Source organism: Durio zibethinus, chromosome 17, assembly GCF_047325235.1.
Source record: "Durio zibethinus cultivar Kanyao isolate XHJ-2024 chromosome 17, ASM4732523v1, whole genome shotgun sequence".
Taxonomy (NCBI): domain Eukaryota; kingdom Viridiplantae; phylum Streptophyta; class Magnoliopsida; order Malvales; family Malvaceae; genus Durio; species Durio zibethinus.
The window spans coordinates 19,604,845-19,620,111 of NC_143178.1; the positions used below are offsets into that span (position 1 = coordinate 19,604,845).

General features: G+C 29.7%; 1 protein-coding gene and 1 non-coding gene across 2 annotated transcripts; one reads left to right on the plus strand and one right to left on the minus strand.

Annotated features, from left to right (window-relative positions):
• The first annotated feature begins 3,442 nt into the window (after positions 1-3,442).
• LOC149514089 (small nucleolar RNA R71) lies at positions 3,443-3,549 on the plus strand. Its single transcript, XR_016329461.1, has one exon. It is a non-coding gene; the product is annotated as a small nucleolar RNA R71 (small nucleolar RNA).
• Positions 3,550-5,850: 2,301 nt separating this feature from the next.
• On the minus strand, positions 5,851-10,986 carry LOC111282839 (1-deoxy-D-xylulose 5-phosphate reductoisomerase, chloroplastic-like). The gene is made up of 12 exons (XM_022871102.2): positions 10,522-10,986; positions 10,143-10,327; positions 9,894-9,980; positions 9,448-9,573; positions 9,295-9,357; positions 8,689-8,838; positions 8,409-8,476; positions 8,206-8,317; positions 7,977-8,081; positions 7,684-7,805; positions 7,299-7,445; positions 5,851-6,351 (listed from the first exon to the last, which is right to left on the minus strand). Exons 1-12 carry the CDS (start codon positions 10,616-10,618, stop codon positions 6,183-6,185), a joined length of 1,431 nt encoding a protein of 476 aa, XP_022726837.2. The 5' UTR covers positions 10,619-10,986; the 3' UTR covers positions 5,851-6,182.
• Between the last annotated feature and the right edge of the window lie 4,281 nt (positions 10,987-15,267).

The following is a 15,267-nucleotide window of genomic DNA, read 5'->3' on the forward strand; positions in this document are numbered from 1 at the left end:
GCTGAAGCTTGGGGTTGCTAAATGATTTAGAGGTTCAAAAGGTTTATCTATTAGGTGTGACTCTTTAAGGGTTGATAACTCTATTTTATAGAGTTATTTATAGTGCTTTTATGGTTAATTTTTGCTTAGTTCTTAACAAAATAATGTTCTTTTTACTCCTAAGTGGGTGAATTTTCTGTTTTGTAGGTTTTCTTGAAGATAAAAATGATTCTTTGTAATTCTTGAAGATACGTGAAGTTTCTTGATGATTCTTGACCATATTATGGATGGTTGAGATGTTCTTGGAAGTTTTTGATTTTCTTGGAAATCCTAAAGTTCAAGAATGGGAGAGAAGTTCAAGATTGGCTTGTATGGGGTCTAATGAAAATGGAAAGATGAATCTTGAAGAAATAAGATGAAAATTCATGCAAAGAATTGAAGAAGGAATTTTGGCAATAAATAGGGGCAAATTTGTACTTTCCCATTATTTCAAGTCCATGGTAGCTTGTGTAGGTGCACATGCATGGGATTACTATAGGATAACATGACATTTAAAGAGTTTTCTTATTGGTTAAGGAACATGATGTGGGATGATGAGATGGCAATTCTATTTATTTTTCCTATTTGGAGTTGGATTTCTTTTCTTAGTGAGGAACTATTTCTAATTCTACTTGCAATAGGTTATGCATGGGTTATAAATACAAGTGTATGAGCATTTAGGAAGCTTTTTGGATGAAGTTAATTTCTGATTTTTCTTCAAGAATTCAAGCCAAAACATGGAAGAGAAGATCAAAATCAAGATGGAAGGAATTGAAGCAACTTTTTTGGAAGCTAAATTTAGTAAGGCCGAAAATAACTTTCTTGATTTGGCAAGATTCTATTTTTGGTAAGTTGATATATGGTATGGAAGAGTTGCTAATGATAAGTTATGGTATAGTAAAGATCTAGAAGCTTTCTTTTTAAGAGTCTTTGTTGAAGTTTAATTAAAAAAAGCATTCTTGGATTAAAGAGACCAAGTCCAACCGAAACTATGAAGTCTTCTTAAAGCCCAACTTCAGCTGAACCTACCTAGGGATTTTAGGGTTTCTTTTGCCTATAAATACATCATATTCTTCTTAGAAAAAGTGTGTAGTTGAAGTGACAAACCAACCTATGTCTTTAGCTTTAGTTTTTGCTAAGGTTTTTTTTTTTCTAGTATTCTTTAGCATTCTTTTAAGTTCTCAAAACAATTTTTATTTTTATGTTCTTGCGACTTTAAATTTAAGTTTACAATTTAAGTTTTCTTTAATTTCAGGTCCTTGCAATTTAATTTTAAGTTCTTTAATTCCGTATTCATGTTCTCTTAATCTCTTTGAAGTTTTCAAATTTAATTTTTGTTCTTGCTTAATTGAGGTTTAGGTGCTGATTTTGTTTTCTATTATTATGTTTCTTTTGATTTCGGTTTTCATGAGTTTTATGTTTTAAAATTTCAGTTTTTAGGTATTCTAGCTTAGGCAAAATTTACTGCATGTCTACAATTAAGTTTAGCATAATTTAGGGATTATTTTTTGCTTTATATTCGGTTTTCCCGCACTGTTTTGGCTATTGTATAATTTTCCTGCACTGTTTTAACTTTTCTGCATCTATTTTAAGTGTAATTTACTATTTTCTGCACTTTAAAATTTTTCTGCATTTAAGTTTTTAGTCACTGCACCATTTTATTTACATAATTCTGCATTTAGATTAATTTCATGCATAGTTAGAAAATTCTGCATATTTTGCTGCTTTAGTTTTTAAATATTGCACTTAGTTTACTGCATCGTTTAATTTTTCTGCATTAGTTTTAGGTTTAATTTTTCTGTTTTTAGCAATTTAAAATTTTACTGCACTTAGTTTTTAGCTTTTGCATTAAGTTAATTACATAATTTTGCTCTTGTTCAATTTACTGCATTGTTAATTTAGCTACTGCATAACTTTCAACTTTTAATTTTTCTGTTCTGCATTGTTTATTTTTTATTTTCTGCACTAGTTCAAATTTCTGCATGTTATTTTAGGACTATTATAGAGTTACTGCATTATTATTATTTTACTGCATTAATTTTTTTAACTTTTTTAGTTTACCGCATTAATTAGTGGACTGCTTTAGCATTTAAATAATTTATTGCACTAATGTTAAGTTGTTATTTTAATTTATTGCATTGAAGTTTCTATTTTTGCATTGTTAAATTTGGTTAGTAATTTAATTTATTTAATTTTTGGTTTGCATATTAGTTTATTTAATTGCATTTTTTTTTTAAGTGTTCCAAGTATAAGATAGGGTGAGACAACTTTAGTACTTGATTCTCTCAGTATATACACTATCCATTGGAACGATACTCTACTTATCATTATATTAGATCGATTCATATGATTCGATGAAGAATGAGAAAAGAATGGGATTTTTTTGATAAATGGGAAATTCAAAATGCTCGGGAATGAAAATGGGGAAATGTATACAATACCTGGGTTGAATCAGATACAATTTGAAGGATTTTGTGGGTTCATGGATCGGGGCTTAATAGAAGAACTTGATAAGCTTCCAAAAATTGAAGATACAGATCAAGAAATTGAATTTCAATTATTTGTGGAAACATATCAATTGGTACGATTTTGTGTGCTTGCAGATATCCAGTCAAGGGTTTTCTTTACCTTGACTACACTAACACCATCTCTAAGCACGCCATACCCTCCAAATACAAACTTCAGCTTTTTATTTTTAAATCTAAAGGTAAGGCTAGTATCATACGCATCTATTACGGCCTTGGCAGTAAATAGGAAAGGTCTTCTTATCTGTAATGGAGACTCATCATCCTCCATGTCTAAGATAGTAAAATCCACATGGAAAGCATATTTAACAAATTTCACTAAAACATTTTTCAACATCCCTTGTGGTAATGTCATAGACTGGTCAACAATTTCAATGTTGAACTCGACAGGTTTCAGCTCTCCACAACCTAGTTGCACAAAAATATTAGTAGGCATGAGATTTATGCTAGAACCAAGATCACACAGAGCATAAAAAAAATTTAACTTTTCAATTTTGTAAGGTATAGTAAAACACCCTGGATCTTTTTGCTTTTTGGGTACGAGTTGTAAAAGTTAAGGGCTGCAATCTTCTAGGAATATGGCTTACTTCAATTCCTTAAATAGCTCTTTTTGAATAGGCCTTGGGTCAGGTGGTGCCATGTGGTCAAAGTGGTGGGTTGATATGTGATGGTGGACAAGGCATCTAGCTCAAACTTGCCAATTGTATCTTTCTCAACTCGCCATTTATAATCATTAGCTACCATTTCCTCGATTAGCTCATAAGCCTATTTAATAGTCTTGTTCATGATAGCATCTCCAACTGCAAAATCATTGGTGGTTCTTATGGAAGGAGTAAGCCCATTATAAAAGATCTGGACTTAAGCCCATTGTAGAAGATCTGGACTTGCGACCACATGGTAATCCATGGTGTGGGCATTTTTTAAGCATTCCTTTGTACCTTTCCCAAGCATTGTACAAAGTTTCACCATTATATTACTAGAATGTGGTGATCTCATTTCCCATTTTTAAGGTTTTTGTTGGTGGGAAAAACTTTGCACAGAACTTTTGAACCAAATCCTTCCATGTTGTGATGGAGCTAGAAGGTAGTAATGATAGCCAATTCTTAGCTTTGTCCCTACAAAAGAAAAGAAATAGCCTAAGTCTAATTGCATCATCTAATACTCCATTGTACTTAAAAGTATTGCATAATTCTAAAAAAATAGAAAAATGAAAGTTAGGGTCATCATGGGGTAATCATCCAAATTGCACTAATGTTTGAACTATCTGGATGATAGATGGCTTGATATCAAAATTATTGGCTTAAATTATAGGTCGTTGAATTTAATATATGTTTAGCAGTAGGTCTATAGATCTATATGTTATGACATTGAAAATGGTGAAATGGTGCTAGACAAGGACTAGAAAAGGCTTTTTTTGTGCATGGGTGATGAATGTGAGTTTTGGGTTTTTTGGTTAGTGGCTGATGAAAAAGTTGTGCTATGGTGAGTGAAAGAAGGGCTGGTGCATGCAGGGTTGATTGGAGCTAGTGCATGTAGGCTAAAGCTGGTGAAATGGAAGGATTGGGACATGCAAAAGGCTAGAGCTATGATTGGAGATTATACTGGGTTTGTGAAAGGTGCAGATGAAGGGCTAGCAGGGGTTTTGGCAAGGTTTCTTCTTTGTGTATCTTTTTCTTTTTTCAAGATCAGCCCTTTACCCACTTCTTTAATATGAATTGTCTTTAATTTTATCAATAAAAATTTGCTATCTATCATTTTGGCTTGTTGTGATCTACAGCCTACTTTGAGGGTATTGTTGCAAGGTTTGGTTATAGGGCAGTGGTCCGTGCAATTGCTTGCTGGCCAGTACCTATTGGTTGTCTTTTTCTTTTTCTTATTGTTCTTCTATTTTTTTTATTGCTCTTTTTTCTTTTTTTATGATTTTTTATTTTTAATTAATAAAATAAAAGTGAAATTGGGTTTAAATTTGAAAATTGGATTCCATTGGACTTCGAGCCTTTAAAAAAAATGGGCTTTGAACTTAGACTGCAATTAGGCCATTAATAAGAAACTTAGGTTTTAAAATTGGGCCTCTAAAAATAATAATAATAATAATAATTAATCCGAAATAAAACCTAATCGAGCTTAATCTAATTGAAGCGTGTAACTTGTTCGAATTGAAACATTTAAATCAAGCACAAAAATCGAACAACACTTGAATCATCTTAGATAAATTTCAGTGTCTACAAAGGATATATCCTTTTATTTAATTTTAAAATATTTGACTTATTTGATCTTGAAAAAAATTGACTTAATCCCAAAATTCATTTAGCCAAAATCATTCATTTGAGGAATCATATTTTAAGGAAAGGATTTAGTCTGAAGCATTAAAACAATTTTCAAATTAATTGTTTAAAAATTGATTTAATCCCAAATTCATTTGTCCAAAATCATTCATTCGAGGAACCATATTTTAAGGGATTTAGTATGAAGCGTTAAAACAATTTTCAAATTAATTGTTTAAAATCTAAGAATAAATGTTTACAAAGATTAGAAATTAATACATTTTTCTTTCTAAGAACAAAAGCTCTAAGTTCATTTGAAAATTCTCATTTCTTTAAAGCAATACTGCTGAGATTATATTAAATCCAAGGGAAAATATTTTCTTTGAATATCAATTAAATTTGAATTTTCAAGTTAAGCCAATAGGAATTTTTTTTCAAAATATACAAAAAGTCAAAAAGCAAATTTACGTTTGACAAACACGCTTGCAGTTTTAGTTATTTCAAAATGTAGATCAATTTAAGCCTAACAAGTTTTAGTAACTTGGACTCTTTAGGCTTTCTTATATTGGGTTAAATCAATGTAGTTATGAATTATTACTTCCGCTTATGCTTACGGGAACCCAAACGCATTGGGTTGGGCTCAAACTATGATCTGTTCTCTTAATTAATCCATTAACAACTAATTAATCAATTTTAAATCCAATTTATTCATTAATTATCTAAATTGAGCTGAACCTGATCCAGATTTTATAACTAATATCCCTTGGCTTAATTCATGAATTACTTTTTTGTCTCAATTAGAAAGACATTTTAGTATATAACTGCTAAAATGTTGCATGCTTGGATACGGAACATACATATTTCCCTCCTTTGTCTCAAGAACCTTTCAGTGATTCTATTCTCAAAATGCATCCAAGATGATGAGAACCAAAGGGCACTTAAAGAAAGGATTTTTTTTTTTTTTTTTTGGAGATAAAATGAAAGGAAATGTTAAGACAGCCGTTAATGCCAAATCATTCCATATGATGAGTGATGACCAAGTCTCACAAAAGATTGTTTTGTTATCCGTTAAATATAGTCAAACGAAAACATTTTGTACCGCAAAAAGCAATCTTCATTGTTCTCCACTTTCTTCCTCTGCACTTTAATCTTCCCCTATTTTTGTCATACAAGCTAAATAATCATTTTATTGCTATCAAATACTACGTAATGTGTTTGATAATGTACAATTGTGCAAGGGAATGTTATTCAGGGGTGCACATTTGCTTAATGCCCCCACAAATTTTTTTCAAGTTCGCTAGCCTTCGGCATGAATTCAAAATCTGTCTTCAAGATGGAGCCATTGTTAGACTGGCCAACATGAGCAAGTCATCAATCATGCAGGAACAGCACTTAGACCGGAAGTGCGTTCCAAACCGGAGGCATAATCTCGTGCCCACAAGTCATAATGTATAATTTCCTCTAGGGAAGGAGTGGCCACTAATTCTTCCTGGTGCTTCTCACAAGTTAGCTCCACCACCTTGAAAATATCCAAATAGCTGATCCTGAAATAGGGAAACTATTTATTAGTTCCAGGTCACCAGGTTCTTACAGCAAGCAAATGCATGGAGCAGCACATACGCCCGCCGATTTAAACCTCGTATCATGATAACAAAAAGTTCAACGATCATCACTATATATTGACTCAACCTAATTCCAGGGACCGGGAGACATCCAGCTTCTTTCCAAAATGCTAGTAGTACTTTTTCCAAAGAAGATGACAAAACCACCAAGTCATGCATATATTAAGCAAAATGTTTTTGAGGAATGGTCAGAAGAAATAACAGGGAAAAAAAAAGATTTACATTTAAAAGCAATGGAGTTTTGTGAAGGTGAAAAAGAAGAGTTCAGGAATCGTAGGAAGGGTGCTACAAGGTTTTAAGTTGGGGATAAGAATCATTCTTGATATCCTTCTTTCCCATGCTTCATGGTAAAGTTAAGAAAGGGTCAATCATGAAACTTGCCAGTGAATCTCAACATGGATTGATTGAGGAATAGAGAATACTTCACAGTTCTATATATGTTTAGATATAGAGATTCATGTTATAAAACAAAATTTGATAAATAACATTATTTCATTTGTTTCACAACTTCTATGATATCCTTTTAAAGCGTAAACAGTAAACCATAAATGTGGGATGTATGGCGGCCAACATCTCAAATATTAACTGAAAGGTAGTCCATGTCTTTATGACTTTTACATGGTTAGAAATGTAGAGTGGATTGGAAAAAATTTTAGTTTGTTTTGATATTTGCTCTATCTAATTGGTTTAAAGTTCCTCATATATAAATTATAGTCAGTAAAAGAGGTTTCAAGCATAAAACTCATCAAGTATTTTTATCATTAAAAAAAATAAAAATCCACATAGGGGGATCGCAGAACGCAGAAAGAAAACTGTAAAGTGAAAGCCAGATGTGCTAACAAGATAACATCAAGAAACAAAATCCTTACTTCTCATTGATGAACAGCTCTACAGCTTTCTCATTTGCTGCACTAAGAACTCCAGTCATGGTGCCTCCAGCCCTTCCAGCAGCATAGGCAAGACTCATAGAGGGGTATTTCACATTGTCAGGAGCCTTAAAAGTTAATGAACCAAGCCTGTATCACCCATCAACCAATTTAACTCAAGAGAATGAGTACAGTGACAACGCATTTCCAATAAATTTTCCTTTTCAGCCAATAAAAAGTTTCAAACATAACATGATGTAAATAAAATGTAATATAAAATGTCCAGGCACAGGGTTATTATTATTATTATTGTAAATTGAATGAAACCCAATCAAATTTTGAAAAATTTAGTAATGAAGTAAAATTTGAAAGTAGACAAGCTAGTTACTTGCAAAGATCAAGGCGAGGCCAAGTTAATTCAGAGCAGTAAATTCTTTCAGGCCATGACATAGTGTAGAGGATTGGCAAGCGCATATCTGGCCATCCCAACTGAGCCAGCACTGATGAATCCTGAAAATAAGCAAATAAAAAATAATGATGAGAAATGAAAATTGAATTCCAATCTCCATCCTCTACATCTTGCCATTCAATGGCACAGCTGCCATACAAAGTAAAAAGTGAACATGTGTAATCTATGGCATCACCAACCAGTAGCCACCATGACAGAGTTAAGAGCAAAACCTGTGTTTCAACCATTGAATGAATAATAGATTGCGGGTGAATTACTATCTCAATGTCATCATACTCAGCTCCAAAGAGATAATGGGCTTCAATGACTTCTAGACCCTGTCATATACAGAAAATGCTTAATGCTAGTAATTTAGATCAGGGTAACATTTTAAATAGTAACATACTTTATTGAAAAGTACACTGCTTGTAATTTTGAATTAAACATTTGATAAAACTAAACCTTATTGAAAAGGGTAGCAGAGTCGACAGTAATCTTTTTCCCCATATTCCAGTTAGGATGCTTCAAAGCATCAGCTACTTTAACTTCTTTCAATTTATCAACAGGCCAATCCCTATGAGAAACAATGTGAGCAAATTGTTCAATGCAGCTTAATCATCCTAACTTGCAAACTTAATCATCTAACATAAATTATGATTCCACACCTAAAAGCCCCACCAGAAGCAGTCAAAATAATACGCCGAAGTGCACCTTCCGATAATCCCTGAATACACTGAAGAAACAAAACACTATGAGCTTGTTCTGTAATTATCAAGAATGACTTGAAGGATAAAATAACAGGTCAAGCAAGTTGTCGCAATAAGTTACACCAAGAAAAATGTAAAGATGCCCAACTACCAACAAGAAAACAACATAATTGTCAAAGAATCTCTGAACAATGAGCAATTTTCAGATACTCTTATTCATTGACTTATAGTTTCATACCTGAAATATGGCAGAATGTTCCGAATCTGCTGGAAGGATTTTTACTTTATGCTTGTGAGCAAGAGGAAGGACAAAAGGACCACCGGCAATCAAGGTCTCTTTATTGGCTAAAGCAATATCTTTCCCTTCTTCTATTGCAGCAACAGTAGGCTACAAAAAGATAAAAGATGGAGATTTTAGTGAGCTAATCAATATAATTTAATAAACAACAAATTGTTTGCTTCTCTTTACATATCCTAATTCTTGACAGTAAAATGTAGTTCATAATATCTTCAATATACATTGTTCAGTGGATGCAAAAGAAGCAATACATAGAGGTAGCAGAAATAGATCTGCATACAATTCTCTGTGGCTTGTGTGCACATGGCACATGAGTACAATAATCCAATCACAAATTTAAAATTCTGCTAAACATCTAATCTTCTTCTTTCAATTAGCCTAAACTGCATTCAGTTTTTTTATATGACATATTACAATAAAACTAGACCAAAAAATCTTAAATGCAGCCTTTACAGAAAGCTCCTAGTTTTATGGATCACAGGGTTGAAAAGGCAGGATGTGGGACATGCCCAAATGGAGGGAAAAAGTAAAAAGATCAATGAGTACCTTCAATCCTGCACAGCCTACTATCCCTGTAACTACGCTCACAGCATCTGGATGCCGAGCAACCTGGAAAAACTTTTAAGCTTAACAATCTAAACAATGAAAATGGCTTTATATAGTCAAAGAAAAGAAATAATGAACTAAATCATAGGTTACCTCAATAACTCCTTGTTCCCCAGGAATAATTTCAGGCTTTTGTTCCATATCAGCCAAAGCCTCTTTGAGTTCATTTACCAAAGACTCATCTCTAACAGCAACCAGTTGAGGTTTGAATGTCTTCACCTGTAATATGCAGAAACATTATCAGCCCTTAAAGCTTCGACAAAAACCCAATGCATGTTTTAAATCTTTTATCTTGTGTAGAGGGAATTGTTTATGATTTTTATTCTAACACTTTTAAGCATATGAAGAAACCGCTTCATATGAGATTATACTGCACAACCACATAGGGCTGAAGTACCAACGGATTATGACATCAATCATGTTAGTCCATGAATCAAGTTACTCAAATGCGAGTTTGACATCTAAAAATGGTTCTTATTGGAAACTGGAAAACTAATGCAGTATAAGTTGCCATAACTCGGTGAAAACTAAATAGTTACCTGTTCAGCAAGAAGGGTCACATTTGAACCAGCAGCAAGCCCCACAATTCTGAATTTATCTGGATTCTCTGCAACTATGTCCAACGTCTACATAACACCAAATTATGATTCTAAACAACTTGATCAAGTGCCAATCAAAACATGCAGGCTTAAAATTAGAGCAAAATGCCGGCCAGACAGTTCAACGGTAAAAGGCCAAAAAGTTTAGTATCTAAAAGATAAAAGGCTTTTCTCTCTCCCCCTTTTCACCTGAGTTCCAATGGAACCAGTTGAACCAATAATGGAGATAGGCTTGGGGCCATCCCAAGTCTTGCGTCCAGGCTCAGGAAAAGCTCGTCCTGGCCATGCCGGTGGTGGTTGTGGAGCCTGAGCTGAACATTGTACTCTCCTCCCAAACGTAGTGCCATAGTCTTTCCTCTTCACAACAATCCCCCCTTAAAATTCACAAAACACCAATCTTTAAAATTATAATCCAAACCCAAGAAACAAAGAGAGAAGCTTTTTCAGGGTTTTAAAGAAAAAAAAAAAAAAAAAAACCTTTTTTTCGGGTTTCTCATATGCCTAGCATGGAAATCAAGCAAGCAAGGAAAAAAAATGAACTTGTAAGCTGAGGAAAAAAAAAAAAAACCTGGAAAAAGCTTGGGGAGGGAATTGGAGCTAGCCTTCGCTGAATCCAAGAAGGAGATGGTCTTAATATCAGGAGGAGAAACCAAATTCAAAGCCATCAAAACAGTGAAAAGAAACTCCTTTTTTAACTCAAAAAGAAAAAGGAAAATCCCACCAGGCTTTGGAGGAATGAAACGTGTGGTGTCCAAATAGAAAACTTTGAGAACTCTCTGAAAACGTAAATATACCTAGAAATTTTTATAAATCTGTGGTGGGGTTGGGAAGTGGCAGAGGGTTGTGGACTGCTCACTGCTGGCATTTGTTTTTACGTGGAAAGTTAGTGAACAGTACAGTTAGGCAATGGGGCAAGTGGGACAGGAACGTTAATAATGCTCGTCTACTAATGCTATTTGGACATTGGTGCTTGAGGGCGAGGATAAGACGATGAGGAAATCAACTTGCATTATGGTTTATAAAGCAGAATGGTGTCATTGTTGGTACCTTTTTTTTTTTTATTTATTGGGTCAACTTAATTTTACATTATTATATTTGTTGAGGTCCAATGCAACGTGTCCCCACAGCAATTTAATCCTCGACCAGCCAAATCCCCCGGCACCAGCCACTGCTTTGCAGAGCAGCGTCCGGTTAAATTGAATTAGAGCAGAAAATTAAGTGTATTTTTATTATGTTCGTATGATTTTAAATACATAAAAGATAAAAATAAAATTGTGTTAAATTTATGTTGATATATTAAAATAAAATATATTTTTTATTTTATTAAATTTATATAATTGTATTAAAATTATAAATTATATTATTTTTTATATTTTCAAATATTCCTCCAAAATCCTATTTTGACTCAGTTGAGAATAAAGTGTGATCAAACCAACCCGTTTTCTCAACAATTGAGTTTTTCTTTAATAATTCTTAATGTACTCCAAGTATACACCATCAAAAAATATATATTCCTACTTCCTAGTAATACAACATTATATTTAAATTCAGTTTTTACTTTTAAGAAAACGTAAAAGACTTAAATTCTCTTTAAAATACATAATTTTTATTTTATCTTTTCATTTTTTAGTAAGTTTCTCTATTGGGTTAGCATCATTTTGTTAGGACGTTTGATTTGTAAATTTTTAAATATCAAGAGGATAAGTGATTTTGGGAGAAAGTATAAATGATTTCTTTTTTTTTTTTTAAATGTAAAATTTTTGTATTTTATTCACAAAATCTAAAATTATCTAATAATTTTTTTTATTATATTATCCTTGATTACACTTAAATAATATGTGATATTTATATAATCATTTATTTAATATTTTCATAAGATATTTATTTAACACATGAATAACTAATAGAAATAATAATATTATAAGTGAATAATGTAAATTAATTTTAAAATAAAAAAAAAATTTAATATCTCATATTCAATCTAACTATTTCAATTAATGCTTTATCAAAATTTTTAGTATTTTTTTACATTTTTATTCATTTTTTATTCCCTAACTAAAACTTAAATATAATACGTCATTTAGATAGTTATTTTTAAATATTTTAATACTTTTATTAACAAAATTATTTTTTTTAGTTCAAAAGACAAATTTAATATATAATATATACTTTTTTAAATCAAATGATATTTTATTATTATAAAATTATTGTATTTGTCACTATCAATTATTTATTTGTTTTATTATCAATTATTTTTTATTTATTTATATCCTAAATATAATATATACTCTTTATTTATTTTATGATCACTTTACATGTTTATTTATTTTATTTATTTTTTCATAAAATAGATGCCAGGGTTGTTTGTTGATGTTTGTTGACAATAAAACCTAATTTTGCTTAACCTTTTTAATGTAAAAAGGAAGATGCTGATAGAGACACGTTATGTATCGGTTTATGACGAATCGTGTCATTAAATACACACTTATTTTGAATTGAAATGATAAATTAAAGAGTAAGGGATCATAAATGCCCTTAAATTATAATTTAATAATAATTTTATGTTATATTTAGTGTATAAAATTCTCGATAAGATAAAATTATAATTATTTTATGTTCTATGTGATTTATATTTTTAAAAAAAAAGATAAGATTACAATAAAAATTAATCATTTTTTTAATATAAGATGATTCAATCTTTTCAAAATATAAAGATTATTTTCAATTTATGGGATTAAATTTATATATTCTATTATATCCTTAAAAATTACATCAATAATTTAATTGTATAAATTTAAAAAAAAAAATTTAATCAATAAATAAATTATCTTATTTTAATTATTACACACATCAAATACAGAATATGATTAAATCATTTAATATAATCATATTCATAATGCTATCTTATCATATCTTATCATAATCTTATGTATCGAATAAATTCTAAATTCTTAATATTTTATTATAATCACTCAAACCTTTAAATTTCTATTTTGATTCAATTGAAATTTTAAATTGATAAAATTTAATTATATGTTAAAATTTAATCAATCAATTCTCGAATTACAATTAATTGAATGTTTAAATGGATCGTAGAGAGATGGACAAAAAAATAGAGAAGAAAAAAAATAGTTTATTTGATTTAATTTTTACATATATCAATAATGTTAGTGATAAACTTTTATCTATTGTATTGATTTCAAATAAAATTTTATCTTACTTAGCAAAAAATTTAATGGTATTAAATTTTTATCTAAATAAGGGCATAATTGGATGCAAATAAATCTTGGAAAGATTGACTTGCCATAAAAAAAAAAAAAAAAGGACTTAGATCATTAATTATAGTTTAGAGTTTTTTTATACTCTTTAGCCATTAATAAAAGGATTTTAAATAGTTGTGAATAGACCAAATAATTTATATATTTGTGTCATGTAAAATAATGATAATTTGTATATTCATATCGTATTTTATATTAAAATTATATTTCATAATTCATATAGACATAAAAAAATATGAAATATAATTTTTTTTATCAAACTTATAGATAATTATTGTTAAAATTTTTAAATCATGTTACTTTCTTATCTTTTTTCATATCATACTTATATCATATTATCATATCATATTTCAGACTATCAAATCTAGTTAGAAAAAAAAAATCCATCTCATGAAGTTGGCATCTTTATACATTGGTTTGCATAAAAAAAAAATTGTCATAGGGACAAATTGCCAAGCATTTGGAGCCTGATCAACACAATGAAAAAGACTTAGATAAAATTTTTTAGATGAAATTCATGAAGTTTTTTATTAGAAATAATTAAATAAAAATTAAAATTAAAAATCAAAACTGATAGATTAAAAGATTTTGTTATATAGATTAAGTGTGCATAAATTTTAAAAAATTTTAATATATATTTTTAAATAAACATTTTTAGTAAAAATGTTAACAAAATATTTATCTTTGAATAAATATCGATCAACTTTAAATTATAAATAATTTTTTAAATAATTTTTTTTACATATTAATAATCTTCACATTAAATTCTATTAATTTATTGGTTTGAATTTTTTATTAATGTTTTTATTAATCATTTTACAAAAAAAAAAAAAAAAAACTTTACAAATTTTACCTGAAAATTTTCATGAAAATTTTCATATAAATTTTGTCCGATCAACAGTATTATATTCCTTCTAACCAAAGCCAAAACTTTCTAGTTGAAAGCAAACTACTCATTTCCGAGGATAATGCCACTCCATTTGTTTTAAAAACTTTATCTTTTACGACCACGACTAAAAATGTATAGTAAAACCAAGAAAAAATTATTTCATCCACTATTAATAGATGAAACAAATTTTGCAAGCGAAATTAACAAGAAATACACATTCTTTTAAGTTATATTAAAAATAATTCAAAAAATCATATATGTTCCAATTTTTAATTTCCAATTTTTAATTTTTTTATGAAATTAAAAATTTTTAGTGAATGTATAAAGAAACGAACTCAATAATTAAAGTGAGAGTTTTGCATTTTAACTAACATTAATAGGTATTTGTAGACACATTATTGTAAAAGTTATTCACATGAATCTCATTTAAAGAACAGTTATAAAATTAACAAAATTTCAAATAGAAAATAATTAACTGTTTTATAATTTTTTTTAGACCAATCTCCTCATTATTTTTTCTTTAAAAAAAATCAATTATTTAACAAAGTTCAATTTGCAAGTACAAGATTGAAAATGCATATTTCTTCAGTCGAAAACATGAAAACTAAGTGAGGATCGAGATCAAAAAGTGGGAATGAGATGAAAATAACAGCATTGTTATAGGAATAACCAATTTGTTTTGTTAATAAAAGGATAAATTATATCAATGGTCATGTTTTTAAAATTGTCACTAAACAATTAAAATTTTTATTTTAGCCACTAAAAATTGAGTAAGTGTTTTTTTTTCACTCAACCATTAATCTTTCAATATTACGTGGCATTGCTATATTAGAAAATTTTATTTCTTTTCAAAATTTAAAATGTCTTGTTAGCAATATCAGGTGATGTGGTAATGCCACATGTCACTTAACAATTGACATGGCATTATTACTTCATCATACAGTTAGAGATTAACAACTAAGGGTGTAAACAAATAGAACTTTTAATGAATTATTTGTGAATATGTTCGATTTTTATTCGTTTATGTTCATTTATTAAGTTTAACAAATAATCTTAAATAGGATTTTTACATTTGTTTATTAAATGAACCAAACATACACAAAGATTTGTTTGGTTTATTTATTTTCACAAGCAAACTTGTTTAAAA

Bases quoted from the DNA above. Each gene is read 5' to 3' on its own strand.
- LOC111282839 (XM_022871102.2), bottom strand. From the start codon at position 10,618: ATGGCTTTGAATTTGGTTTCTCCTCCTGATATTAAGACCATCTCCTTC. The intron at 10,328-10,521 runs GTTTTTTTTTTT...GTGAATTTTAAG, and splicing joins CCTCCCCAAGCTTTTTCCAG to GGGGGATTGTTGTGAAGAGG. The intron at 8,318-8,408 runs GTGTGGAATCAT...TGTTTCTCATAG, and splicing joins GCTTCTGGTGGGGCTTTTAG to GGATTGGCCTGTTGATAAAT.